General features: G+C 35.6%; 1 protein-coding gene across 4 annotated transcripts in view; it reads left to right on the plus strand.

The window, feature by feature from the left end:
• CCDC141 (coiled-coil domain containing 141) overlaps positions 1–14816 on the plus strand; it is a 176451-nt gene that overhangs the window by 36344 nt on the left and 125291 nt on the right. For all 4 annotated transcript variants that reach the window (XM_073218601.1, XM_037000310.2, XM_037000309.2 and 1 more), the window contains exons 3-4: positions 8393–8584; positions 12655–12763. In XM_073218601.1, the coding sequence (XP_073074702.1) occupies positions 8393–8584; positions 12655–12763 (301 nt within the window). The remainder of the gene's footprint in view (positions 1–8392; positions 8585–12654; positions 12764–14816) is intronic.

Consider the following 14816-nt stretch of genomic DNA (forward strand, 5'->3'; position numbering starts at 1 on the left):
ACTGCTGATTCTGTGTCTTAATCACTATGTTATACTACAAACCAGCAGCACAAAGGAAACTTTTTTGTTAACTGGCCATTCACAGCAAATTCATCTCCACCATTGGAAAAATACCTCAATGTGTGTAATTTTTTTTGTTGGTCAGAAAATATCTTTATATATGAAAGGACATTACCTCAAAATTTTCTTCATGAGAAAACTTTGTTTCCTCTGTGAGAAGAAAAAATTCAAATTTCATCAAGAAATATTAAAACAGACAGTGAAGTCCATCTATAGCTAACAGCCACTGAGAGACAATTTGAAGAGATGGGGTGAAGATGGGAGCAGGCTCATGTCAAGTGTTCAAAATCATATCCTCAAGGTAGTTTGGTTTTAATTTCTATAGTACATAAATCCTATGAAAATTTTTATAGATTAGTTCAGGTCTAAATAAGTGAGAGAGAGAAAATTTATGGAGTGTTGTCTGGGAATTTGATGGAAGCAGAAAGATGGGAAGAGTGGCATTCTGGGGAATGAGGAGGCAAACGTTGCTCGGATCTAAAAGCTATCTAGGAACTGCGGAAGGGTTTGCTCCACACGTAACAGCACTGATGCTCTGGAATGGGGGCCATGCTGCAGTCCTGTTAGAAGGGCTTCCTAAAGCTGATGTCAGACTGGGATAACTGGCCCCTAATTCTTCTCCTAACAGCCTGTGAAATACGGTGAAATGATTTTCAAGAGAGAGTGAAAGAAACCTCTTAGGCCTCTACCAAGCATTCTAGCACAAGCATTCACTGAGCCCCTACCATGTACAGGGCATTCAGTGTTTCTCATAGGGTCTCTGTTGGTGGGACAGTCCTTCACTGAACCCCTCCCCACCACATAAACACATTGTCGTGACTAAAAATGGCTCGCCGTGTTTACAAGCACTCCTTTGGGACGCATCCTGTTGAGAACCAGTGCTGGGTGCTGGAGCTATGAATAAGAGTAAGACAGAACTTCGGTCTCTTGGTCTCCTTTACAGACTTACACTCATTGTTATCAGCATGCACAGTTCACTAGCCCTCTCCGTTAGTACATTACTTGCATTTGTGTTTCAGGCTGCCTAACTGATACACTGCTCCCTGAAGAACAGAGAAAAGAAAGAGAATCTCCCTGGGAGCTCAGCAATGAGCATTAAAATAGAACAGTATTTCCTGTATGCTGGCAGCATATGAGATAGCTCCAGATTCAGAAGGGAACATCTGGCCAAGAGGGTGACATATCTATACGCAACCATGAAAAACTGGAGGACACTAAAAGAATTGTGGCCTTCATAACGCCTTTACCAAGGCTGAAGAAGCATCACAGAGACCCAAATGCAATATAGCAAACACAGACTTGGCTCTGGGTTCAGATCACGCTCCATTTCAGGAATCTCATAGAAACATGCTTCAACTGATTATCATCCTGAGATTTTTGGATTGGCTGAGAAATATCCCAGTTCTATGAATCTTGCCTGGTTCACTCTGTGTCCCTTCTTCTTCTCCAGTCTTTGAGATGGTGTTTGATAGGCCCTGGGGAGCAATGAACTGTACCTAGCCTCTGATCCCAGCACCCCAAGTGTGACCTAAATTCCAGGAGAATTTGGAGCAGATAGTTTTCTGCCAGCCCCCAAATCAGAACGTGTACTGGCTTTCTTGGCGAAAATCCTAAATGCATCTTGTACCAAATTAAACTCCGTGTGTTCTGCAAGAATGTTCTGGCCTTGGGATTGAAGCGAATAGAACATTTTGTGGTTCATACTGGAGGTCATGGGAGAATCCCAAGCAAATGTGGGAAGCCAGAATTGTAGCCCTTCAAGCTGCTTGTCCCATAAACCTCTGCATCACTGATTTTGAAGTATTGTTTCAGTGGGAAAAGGACAGTATTAAGAATAACTATTTTATGTATGTTTAACAAGCTAAAAAATATGTCTGAAGCCAATTCTATTCATTACAGAAATAGCCTTCAGATTTACCTTATTTTCTCTGTGTCAAACCTGAGAAATATTACTGAAAGCTTGTGTTCACTTGCTTTTCTCTAGAATGAATTCATTGCTCGTTATTTCTTATTCTCTCCTGCATCTCTGCCATAGAATTATCAAGTGTTCCTACTTTCAGTTCTTACTACAGTCTTTGTCATAAAAATGAGACTTTAGATAACACCCATCATAAGTAGAAATTTAGGCCAGCCAAGTTATTCCATTTTAATAACAAAAAATATAAAATGAAAAAACATTCACAATACAAAATTAACCAGACCTTGAGATAATCTAAAGCTTGTCACAGGAGAAGGAAATACACAGACACTGTGCTTTTAAATGGCTGGGTAAGAAAGTATACACATTTGATCTAACTCTCCTGGCAGTTTAGGCAATAATATGTCTGGTTTAGCCTAAACGGTGGTAAGAACAGAGCTGGCACATGTTCAGTGGATGTCTTTGCAAAGTTCATTTGCATGTTCAAGCCGATCTACCTGAGACTATTTGAGTTAGCTATGAAATTATCAGGCTCTGGTCTAGATATTTTGTTTTGTTCTATTATAAATTTTGTTTTCCTTCCTTATTAAGCACGAGAGAACCTTGGGCATAAATAATGCATAACAAATGAATTTACATTTATAAATGTGTCTGGCGATGCTACGGTAATAAAACAACCCCCCAGTGGCAGTGGCTCACAGTAATTAATTTTATTTCTTACTCATATTACATGAAAGCTTCGTGGCAATTTAGTTCAGTTTTGCATGTCTTCTTTATTTTAGGATCCAGGATAAAGGAGCAGTCCCATCTAAAAGAAAAATAGTGGAGTCACTCATTGGTCCTCAAAACTTCTTTACGAGCAACACATAAAACTCATACTAACATTTCATTCGTTTAGGCAAATCACGTGAAGGTCCGTGAAGGTCCGATGTTAGTCATGAGAGTATAAATACTCTTACAGGGAGAAAGACCAAATAACTGGGACCAATAATATAATTAAAGTGTGTAATGTGTCTGAGGATATAATTTGAAAGTGTGAGGAAGGAAAGAACTGTTCTAGAATTCTAACTGGAGGTAACTCAGGTCCCCTGTTCCAGTACAGCAATAACTTTCTGTTTTGTTTTCAGAATAGGTCTATTTTATGTCATTGTAAAAATGAATGTAAAATTTCCCAAATGATAAAAATAATATGTTCTTATAAAAAATTCAAAATATGAAAGATGGTATAATTACAAAAATAAAATTTATTAGTAAACACCTAGATAAATACCAAGAAAAATGAAAATATAAATTCACATAAGAATTTATATATAAATATTCATAGCAGGTTTATACGTTATAACCCAAAATTGAAAAATCCCAAATGTCAACAGATAACTAGATAAACAAATTATTATATATTCATTCAGTGAAATAAATACAGTATAAAGGATACATGAAAAGCATGGATGAATCTCAAAAACCTTATGCTTAGTGAAAGAAGCCAGACACAAAAAATTACATACTTTATGTGATTACATTTACATGAAACTCCAGAAAAGGCAAATCTAATCAAAGGTGACAAAGCCGATCAGTGTCAGCCTGGGGCTTGAAGTGGGCAGAGTTGATTGGGAAGGGCTACCAATGAACATTTTAGGTAATAGAATTGTTCTTTATCTTGTTATAATGATGGGTACATGCGGTAAAATTCAGTTTTTCAAGTGCTCAGCTTGTTGAATTTTGACACATGCATATAGCAGTGTGTGTATTACACTTCAATGCAGGATTTAATCTGCTTACATTTTATTTAAAATAATATAATCATGATTAAGATTGATCTACAACGTTTGGTACTATCTTGTTAAGTTTTGATATTAGAATGATGCTAGCATTTAAAAATGAATAAGAATGATTCTTTTTCATGCCTGAAGTTGAGCAGCATAATACATTTGTCTCTGATTCCTGAAGGTGGCCAGAATTTCAGGTTGCTGCCTTAAAATAAAGCAAGACAAAACAAAGCTAACACAAAATATCTGGGATTGGTACCTTTAGGGAACACACTTTCTTGAGAAGTTATTCAGTATATTCCAGGGTGATGGTAGTAATGTTGATGAGAAGGAGGATAATGATAAGATTTTCTTAGGACAATTTTGTTAACATATTTTTTTTAGGAATATCTGTTTTATCTCAGTTTTCACATATAACAGAAATATTTCTTTTATACCTAAAAGAAAATCCAGAACTTTCTATTTGCATTTACAGACCTTTAATCTTAATATTATATAATTTTGTTATTTGTATGTCATTTTGTCCTTTTTAAATTTGTCAGTTTTAAGAAATTTTTCTTGTTAAAGTGAAATTCATGTAACATAATATTAACTATTTTTTTAAAAAGTATATAATTCAGTGGCACTTAATACATTCATGATGTTATGCAACCACTACATCTATCTAGTTCCAAAATATTCCTATCACACCAAAATATGACTGTGTAACAACTAAGGGGTGACCTCTTACACCCTGCTCCCAGCTTCTTCACCATACACTCTATCTCTGTAGTTTTCATATAAATGGACATTATGTTACCTTTGTGTGTGACACCTTTCACTTAGCATAATATTTTAGAGGGCAACCCATGTTGTAGGATGTTTCACTATTTTATTCCTTTTTATAACTGCATAGTATTCTACTATATGGATATAACTCATTTGTTCATTCACCAATTGATTGACATTTTTGTTGTTTCTATCTTTTGGCTATTGTGAATAGTGCTGCTATGATCACTCATGTACATGTTTCTGTATGGACATATTGTCTTACTTGTCCCTTGGATATATTCTTAAGAGTGTAATTGCTGGGTCATACAGAAATTCTATGATGAAATATTGGCATATTTTCTACAGCAGCACCACTTTACACTCCCACCAGCAAAGTATGAGAATTCCAGTTTCTCTATATCCTTGCCAAAACTGTTATTTTCTGGGTTTTATTTTATTTTTTATTTTAGCCATTCTAGTGGGTATAGAATGTTATCTTATTGTTTTGGTTTCCATTTCCCTGATGACTAATGATGTTGAGCATCTTTTTCTGTACTTGTTTGCCATTTATATATCAAGTCCTTTGCCTGTTTTTAAAATTCAGCCATTTATCTTTTTATTTTTAAGTTGGAATAGGTATTTATATATTCTGTGTACTAGACTCTTATCAGAGATATGATTTTAAAATGTTCTTTTCCATTCTGTAGGTTTTCTTTTCACTTCTTCGATAATGTCCTTTGATGCACAAATTTGTTTAATTTTGAGAAAGTCCAGTTTATCTCTATTTTTCTTGTTATTGCTTATGTTTCCAATGTCATATCTAAGAAACCATTGTCAAATTCAGACTGATGAAGTTTTACCCCCACGTTTTCTTCTAAGAATTTTATACTTTTACATTTGGATCATTGATCCATTTTGAATTAATTCTTTGTATGGTATAAGTTACGAGAACAAATTCATTCTTATGCATGTGGATATCCAGGAATTCCAGTCATCTAATGCTATGAATTTTAAATGAGCCTACAATTAGTCATATACTTAGGTTTCTAAACATAATAGCTTCATTATTATTTTTCTCTAAGCAGTCTGTATTTGTGGTTTTTATTCTCCATTGATCTAGGAATTATTCTTTAAAGTTTTATATAAAAACTTCTAAGAGATTTATTCTAGTATCTGGACCTTTTATTTACTTATATTGCTTTGTGGTCTGATAGGATGTATCTACTTTAAATGTTTCAATGCCATAAATATAAAGGTTCATGACTACCTTATATTTATTGTGGATTACACTGTTTATCAATGTAAAATGCCATTTTTAACCTAAATAATATTGTTTTGACTTCTAATTTGTCTGAGATTAATATTGCTAGTCCTCTTTTTCATTTGTCATTGTCTACTATATCTCATCTCTTTATTTTCAAAAGTTATGTCTTTTTAATTTAGGGATGACTCTAGCAAGCATAAATTAGTAATTTTTTTTTACTTAATCTGATAAAGTTTGTCTTTTAATTGAAAAGATTAATTCACCCATTCTTTTGGTGTTACTATCTAATCAAATTCCTATCATTTTGTTATTTTGACAAATATGCTCTTCTTCTGTTTTCTTTACTGTATCCTGCATTATCACACTTTTAGTCCCTTTTCTGCTGATAATATTTTTATGTTTTTTTTATTGAAGTATGGTTGATATACAATCTTATATTGGTTTCAAGTACACAGCACAGTGGTTCAACAGTTACCCATCTTATTAAATCCTCACCCCCACTAGTGCAGTTGATATCTATCAACATAGGAAGATGTTGCAGAATCATTGACTATATTCTCCATGCTGTGCTACCATATCTCTAACCAACTTATATTATGATTAAGAATTTTTGTGCCTTTTTCCCCGTCACCCTCCCTACCCGCCCACTCCAACCCCTCCCCTGTGGTGACCATCAATCACTTCTCAGTGTCTGTGAGTTTACTGCTATTTTGTTCATTTTGTTTTGTCTTGTTTTTATATTCCACAAATAAGTGAAATCATATGGCATTTGTCTCTCTCTGCCTGGCTTATTTTACTTAGCATAATATTCTCTAGGTCCATCCATGTTGTCATAAATGGCAGGATTCTTTTAATGGCTGAATAATATTCCATTGTATAAATGTACCACCTCTTCTTTATCCATTCATCTATTCATGGACACTTTGTTACTTTGTTTGTTTCCGTATCTTGGCTATTGTAAACAATGTGGCAATAAACAGAGGAGTGCATATAACTTTTTGAGTCAAGGATTTTGTTTTCTTCGGTAAATTCCTAGAAATGGAATTACTGGATCATATGGTATTTATATTTTTAGTTTTTTGAGGGACCTCCATACTGCTTTTCACATGGCTATACCAATTGACATTCCCACAAGCAGTGTAGGAGGGTTCCCTTTTCTCCATATCCTCGCCAAGATTTGTCATTTTTTGTCTTTTGGATAGTGGCCATTCTAACTGGTGTGAGGTGATATCTCAAAGTGGCTTTGCTTTGCATTTCCCTGATGATTAGTGATGCGAGCATCTTTTCATGTGCCCATTGGCCATCTGTATTTCTTCTTTGGAAAAATGTCTGTTCAGGCCCTCCACCCATTTTTTAATTGGGTTATTTGTTCTTTTATTTTATTTTTTGGTGTTGAGGTATATGAGCCCTTCATATATTTTGGATTTTAACCCCTTGCTGGATAAATCATTTATGAATATATTCTCCTGTACAGTAGGTTGCCCTTTGTTCTGCTGATGGTGCCCTTTGTTGTTCAGCAGCTTTTTAGTTTGATATAGTCTCACTTGTTCATTTTTTATTTTGTATCCCTTGCCCAACGAGATGTGACCAGGAAAAAATTACTCATACTTATGTTCTAGAGATTTTTGTCTATGTTAATTCTAAAAGCTTTTTGGTTTCATGTTTTATATTCAGCTCTTTGATTCATTTTGAGTTTACATTTGTGTATAGAGTTTGACAGTAATTCAATTTCATTCTCTTACATGTAGCTGTCCAGTTTTGCCAACACCAGTTATTGAAGAGGCTTTCTTTTCCCCACTGTCTATTCATGGTTCCTTTAGGATATATTAATTGACCATATATGCTTGGGTTTATATCTGGGCTTCCTATTCTGTTCCATTAATCTACAGGTCTGTTCATGTGCCAGTACCATACTGTTTTGATTACTGTTCTGCTAATATTTTATAATTTTTTCATGTTTTTTTAGTCTGTCATATTTTTGAAAGTTGTTCTGTTATTTTGGTACCAACTTTAAGAATGAAACAGAATTTATGAGCTCATCCTCCTGCCCCCAAATAAGACAATAATGTAAGCCATGTTCCCTTCATCTTCCATATTTTGTTCAATCTGTATTGTTTGTTATAGATATTCTAATTTTTATATTATAATATTGTTTCTAGAACTTATTTTCATCATTTACCTTAAGCTTCACAAGCCTATTAGCATTCATTATTTAGAATTATTTAGAATAAACTAACTTCTGTGGTTCATTTCTCACAATTCTTTTTCCTTGATCACTCTCTTCAGCTGTGTTCCACTTAGTTTTCTTTCCTTTTTTCCCTTTGAAATGTGCATCAATTCAATATTCTATACCTCTGGGAATGTAAATGTGTACATCTGATAAATTTCTACACTATTTGTACAATGTTTAACTGTAAGTGCCTTTAGCCTGGCCCTGCTCCCTAGTTGACCACAATCTCCATTGCCCCCTCCAGCCTGCTTAATCGGCTTGCCTATTTAGCAGTTTGTGTTTATCAGTTCTCTTCTAGGCCTTCTTAGACCACATCCATTTCAAATACCCGAGTGTTTATAATGGGATCTCAGCTTCTCACATTGAGTGACACTCTGCCTTATGCCTTTGCTTCCTGGATTTAGACTTTGGAAGACCAGGTATGGGAACTCCTGCAGGAAGCAGACAAGACAGCTGCAGAGAACAAGGATCAGAGCCAAGTCTACGATGCCATGGCCCACACCTTGGGTGAGGCATGGGCAGCCCTGGTCTCCATGCTTGAAAGAAGAAGGGAGCTCCTCAGACTGACGTCTGAATTTTTTGAAAATGCCTTGGAGGTATGTGTTTAGAAAAAATTCTCCCTTTCCTACATCAGATCAAATGATTAGTACTCCTAAAAATGTTTTATTTTCAAAAAGTCAACATTGCAAAAATGGCAGGATAGCCAAGATATCTGAATTTAATGTTTGATTGTCAAAAAACAAAGTTGTTAATATTTTTAATGGAGACCTTTAAAAAAAACTAAGTACAGCTAATTAAAATTAAGTAAAATATTAAATAAAAAAGGGAACTCTTACCCAAAAATCAATATGATTTTTTTCCCTCTTTAGAAGGTAGCAATACAGTTACTAAATCAAACAATTATCCCTGATTATAGGATTATTAGGAAATGTTGGTCTAAAGTGTTCTTGTTGACTAAAGGATGGAGGATAGAATTTCTTCTGCTGCTTATGCAAAGGCAAATACAGAATATTCCATACAGTATTTGATTTATAAGCACAGCACTTGAGAGAATACTTCCTGTAAAGGCATACAGTTGAGATCCCACTATTTAAACTCATTAAAATTTAACTGAAGAAAAAAGTCCTGGTTCTAAGAAAGTGTTTACCCTCTATGATTTTTTTCTTGAATTGCGCAGCTTTTTGAGGTTCCCAATTTCAATATGTAACACTCAAAGAACATTATCCAAAGAGGTGTTATGTTTGGTGTTGGACAGTTTTTAGAAATTTTGCTTTTAACTTCTCTGTCAACTGGCAGTACATTCATTTTGATGTGAGAACACTGCTTCACTATGATAAAGTGCCAGCTTTGAAAAAATATGACATTTCCAAACTGAAACTTCTGGACTTAAATCCAAAATAATGAAGGAAAGAAGATTAGCAATAGAACTTAAAAATTGGGATAGACAATCTCATGCATCATAAACTCTTTTAAAAGTAAAAAGGAGCAAAAACCTTATTGTAACTTTCAAGGTTTGTTTTCTACAGTTTAAACACTGTAGAATTCACTGCTCACAATTCATTTTACTGATCATCTTGGGAAAAAGTTCCACACACGATTTTCTTTCCTGAAAAGAAATAAACCAGGTAAAATACACCTACAGGGGTCAAATCACAGATACATCTGAATCATTCATCTTAATAAGTGGAGTGCAAGTGTCAACTGCCCTTGAAATTCAGCTCATTTGAGCACAGGAGATTATCCTTTTTGAAACATTAGGCCCAATATTTGTTTCTCACTGAGCAGTAGCATTAATGTTAGCTGATTTTCTCTATGACAAGAAATTACTTCCAGATATTACTTCCATGAAATAGAAGGAAATACTCATAATTCAACCCAGCCCTATGATTCTTAGTGAAAAGACATGGTATCTTGTATTATCCTGCCTCCAATTTTGTGGACCACTTCATACTAAGAGGGGTGTAAACTCCTATATAATGTTCCCTGCCCTTGTGTATGCCAAAGCAATTTTCATCACTGATTAGAAAAAAACGAGTGGAGTAAGAACAGGATTGTTGAAAAGTGTCCTCTTGTTGCTACTTCTATCCCATAAAAAAGAGAAAAAGAAGAAGAAAGTAGGCAGAAGAAAATATCCATGATGCCAAAGTTAACAGAACTTTAGGGAGAACTTCCCTGAGTTAAAGCATTGTTTATTGGCTTGTTTTTTAAAAATTTTAAATAGTAAGTGGAAATATAGACGTAAGTAATACAGTGACTCCAAAACATTGTGTAATGTTCTAAAAGAAAAAACAAATCACCTGCCAGAGTTCATTTATTCTTTTTTCTTTTGAAGATTCTCTTCCAAGAATGTCCTTAAAATCAGTTATTAGAAATTGGATAAATTAAGAAATGTAAATTATGTGTGGATATGATCCCCCTAATGAATTATGTGCAAGCAGGAGTTCTCTAAAAATATAGAATGACTTCTTATTGCCTGGTTGACAATTATTACAAGATGGTTTCAGGCCCACAGATGCAACCATAACATAGGTTATTCTCTTATCAAATGCTATGCTGCTATTTAGGAACACTGTCCCTAAGTGACAGTGGTAGTGTTCCATCATGTTGTTCTAGCAGAGTGCTGGAGGCCTTATCTGCATTTCCAAAGAGGACATGATCATTGGTATCTCTCTCATCATTCCATGCCATTTATAGCTAAATTTTATGTGGCTATTTTAATACCTCCTGTTAATCAAATAGTTACAGAAAAATATTTAAAATTATTAAATTCAAAGTTTAAAGCTTGGAGGCAACTTAAAAAAGAAGGCAAGCATTGTGATCTGCTTTTTTGTCTTTCTTACTGATACTTTGCCTTTTTGAGTTTATTCCATGCATAATCCAAAGGTGGATATGTTGATTAAAATATTCTTGTGAACTATAATTGCCTTTGAATCTCAGGGCTGTTTGTTGACTACTACATGTACACTGTACTAGCATAACCAAACATGTTTTGCTTTCTTCTAAGATTTGTTTCTAAGATAATTCCCCTGAGATTTTTTAATATATCTTCAAGCATGTTACCTTCTTACTTCCTTCATGAAGAAACACATAAAGAGACCAGTCATATTCCTATTTAGGGTGTCAAATTGCTCTTCTTTTTTTCTTGAAAAAGAGGTGAAATTTCCCATTTTTCATTTTTGTCTGTATTTAATCTCATTTTATTTATACAAGTAATGCATAACATCATTGATAAAAAGTCAAATGAAATGACAACTTATAGGTTTAAAAACTAAAAATTTCACACCCCTTCACCCAACCCCAGTCACATACCTTCTCAAAAAGGTAACCCTTTGGTCTGTATCTTTTAGACTACTCTCTGTACAAATATATATATTTTTCCTTTGTATAAGAAATGGGATTAGACAAAAATACATGAAGAACTCAAATGCCTCAACACCCAAAAAGCAAACAACCCTATTAACAAATGGGCGGAGTATATGAACAGACACTTCTGCAAAGAAGAAATTCAGATGGCTAACAGACACATGAAAAGATGCTCCACATCATCAGTCATCAGAGAAATGCAAATTAAAACCACAATGAGATATCACTTTACACCAGTTAGGATGGCCAACGTAGAAAAGACTAGGAACAACAAATGCTGGCGAGGATGCGGAGAAAGGGGAGCCCTCCTACACTGCTGGTGGGAATGTAAACTAGTTCAACCATTGTGGAAAGCAGTATGGAGGTTTCTTAAAAAATTAAAAATAGAAATACCATTTGACCCGGAAATTCCACTCCTAGGAATTTACACAAAGAATGCAGGATTCCAGTTTAAAAAAGACATATGCACCCCTATGTGTATCACAGCACTTTTTACAATAGTCAAGATACGGAAGCAACCTAAGTGTCCATTAGTAAATGAATGGATAAAGAAGATGCAGTACATATACAAAATAGAATACTATTCAGCCATAAGAAAGAAACAAATCCTACCATTTGCAACAACATGAATGGAGCTAGAGGGTATTATGCTCAGTGAAGTAAGTCAGGCAGAGAAAGACAAATTTCCCTCATTTGTGGAGTATAACAGCAAAGCAAAACTGAAGGAACAAAATAGCAGCTGACTCACAGACTCCAAGAAGGGACTAGTGGTTACCAAAGGGGAGGGGTGGAGGAGAGTGGGTGTAGAGGGAGGGAGAAGGGGATTGTGGGGTATCATGGTTGGTGCACATGGTGTATGTGGGGTCACGGGGAAGACAGTGTAGCTCGGAGAAGACAAATAGTGACTCTGTGACATACTACTACACTGATGGACAGTGACTGCAATGGAGTATGGGGGCAGGGACTCGATAATAAAGGTGAGTGTAATAACCACATTGTTTTTCTTGTGAAATCTTTATAAGACTGTAGATCAATGATACATTAATAAAAAAATTTTAGCAGGTAAAAAAAAAAGAAGAAATGGGATTTGACATCACCTCTTAGCCTTTTGACTAAGGTCAAGTGTAATACACCCTCACACAAACACCCTAAGCTAGTATACCCTTAAACACACATATCACCACACACACATACATACACTGTCAGCTAGGCCATTGATTCATGAAAAAAATCTACAAATCACTAAAAGTGGCACATTGGTTTTTATTTTTTCAAATGTCTTTCTCCTGTATTTCTCTTGTAGTTTGCTGTTAAAATAGACCAAGCTGAAGATTTCCTCCAGAGCCCCCAGGAGTTCGAGAGTGCCGAGTCCTTAAAGTCAATTCTTCAGCTCCATGAACATCACACCAGAGGCAAGAAATATGTTTATTCCTCATATATACTTTTGAAGGTTTTAAAAGATATTAATAAGGAAATACTCATATTTGATGGTGTATTTTCTGTTTATGTTTACCTAAACTTGTTCCAAAATAAGGTTAAACAAAGCTTTATTTTTGGTCACCTTCTATAAGAAAGTAGTTGTAAATGATTCTAAGTGGATGGTAGAGGAATAGCCTATGGAGATTCAGTTATTCATTCTGCTAGATTTTAGTTTCTGAGGGTTGAGGCCATCTCCACCTTGTTCATTTTTGTATCCTCAGCATCTAGCAAGGTGCCAGCTCCTCAAGAAATATTTCTTGGTTGAATAAATGGTTGAATTCAGTGCATGTTGCTTCTCAGGGTCAGTAAAATGAGGGCCAATGTTTAAAGAACAGCTCTGGATAAGGAAAATCCCTCTTTAACTAGTTCAGTTATAAATTTTTAAAGAAGGAGTAATGAACTTTTCCAGAGAAAAAATCTAATGATTTTTCTCCCTCCAAACAACTATGGTGTCTGTCTAGTTGTTAATGAACAAATTGCATGTTAGGCCTTTTCCACCAGAGTTTGGGGTATGCATGACTGTAGTAGGATAAGCATTTATGGAAGGGAAGCTGCTTACTGTAAGCTTTTTCTGTGAAGGCAAGTTAGATAAATAGAGATAGGAACAATTCTTTTCTTCCTAGTGCATTCTTCTCATTATTACTGCTAGCTGGAACTGGGTATGGGTGGAACGACTTCCTGAACTCATCTGTCACAGCTCTAACTTGACTTCTAGCTCCACAAGCCTGATCATGCTGGATGGGGGGGAAAGGTGCTTTTAAAGTCACAGATAGTTTTTGTGTTCATGTCATTCTCTGAGGGACCATAAATAATAGATGTTTACTTTTCCAAAACTCAGAGAATTAGAGGACTCAATCTTTCCTATGTAACTTTTTATGAGATCCTACTATATATATATATATATATATATATATATACCAGTAATTTTAACTGATTATTGTTCTGTATGATCTATCACTAACAGGGGTTATAAACACATCAGAAGTATGAGCATTAAAGCAGCAGCCTACCATTTTTATACAGCAGTATCAATCTAGCTGGGTCCTAAGCGGGTGAACAGAATCACATGAAATTTCTCTTAGGATACTGGAGAATGAATGGAGTTTAGGTCACTGAAATGGGTTCTGTGGTCTCTTGATTCAGTCTTCATCCCACCAACAAGATCATCACACAGCAATTTTACATCCAGAAATGTGACAGTGACTGATGCTTTTGTTGAAGAGTTCAGTACTGATGCAATCGAATGAAAGCGTTATCCCCAGGGATTGGAGGGCTGTGGAAGTAAGGACTTTTCCATTTACAGATGCAGCTGGGAGTGGGGAAGTAGACTTAATGCTGTTATATTGTTGATGGTGGTTCCTTCAGGGTTACCAGGGTCTGCGGCACAGTGAGTGAGTTTACATGCGGCACGTACTGCTTTGTCTAGAGGCCTTGGACTGCAGTGCCCTGGCGTCTGGCTGACAGTGGACGCAATGTCCTGCCTTTCAGGGGTAGGTCTTTGAGGGTCCACCAGGCCTCCACTTAACCTGAAGAGATGGATAAAAATGCTTGCTGAAGATAGGAAACAGCTTATTTTTGTAACAAGGAAATATTCTTCCATCCTGATGGCATATTTATTATGACATTTTTTTGTGTCCCTCGATGTGATACTTGAAGCAAAAGGATTGCAGGGGTCTCTGGTGAGGATACCTGGCTCTCAATTCATATGCCCAATGGTGGCTTCAAGGCTTCGTTTTCATAAAATGGAAGTTGATGAAATTCACTAACCAACTAGCTCCATGAGGTATGATTAAGATTAGTTAATTTGAAATGCATATTCAAGGACAAAATTCTGATTTGCAGGTAAGGACTCTTATTTAGTCTGTACAGGTTGCTGTAATAAAATATCACAGTCTGAGTGGCTTACAAACAGCAGAAATTTGTTTCTCACAGTTCAGGAGGCTGGGAGTCTGAGAGCAGGGTGCCAGCATGGTCAGGTGACCCTCA

The sequence above is a fragment of the Manis javanica genome, chromosome 12 (genome assembly GCF_040802235.1).
Source record: "Manis javanica isolate MJ-LG chromosome 12, MJ_LKY, whole genome shotgun sequence".
Taxonomy (NCBI): Eukaryota; Metazoa; Chordata; class Mammalia; order Pholidota; family Manidae; genus Manis; species Manis javanica.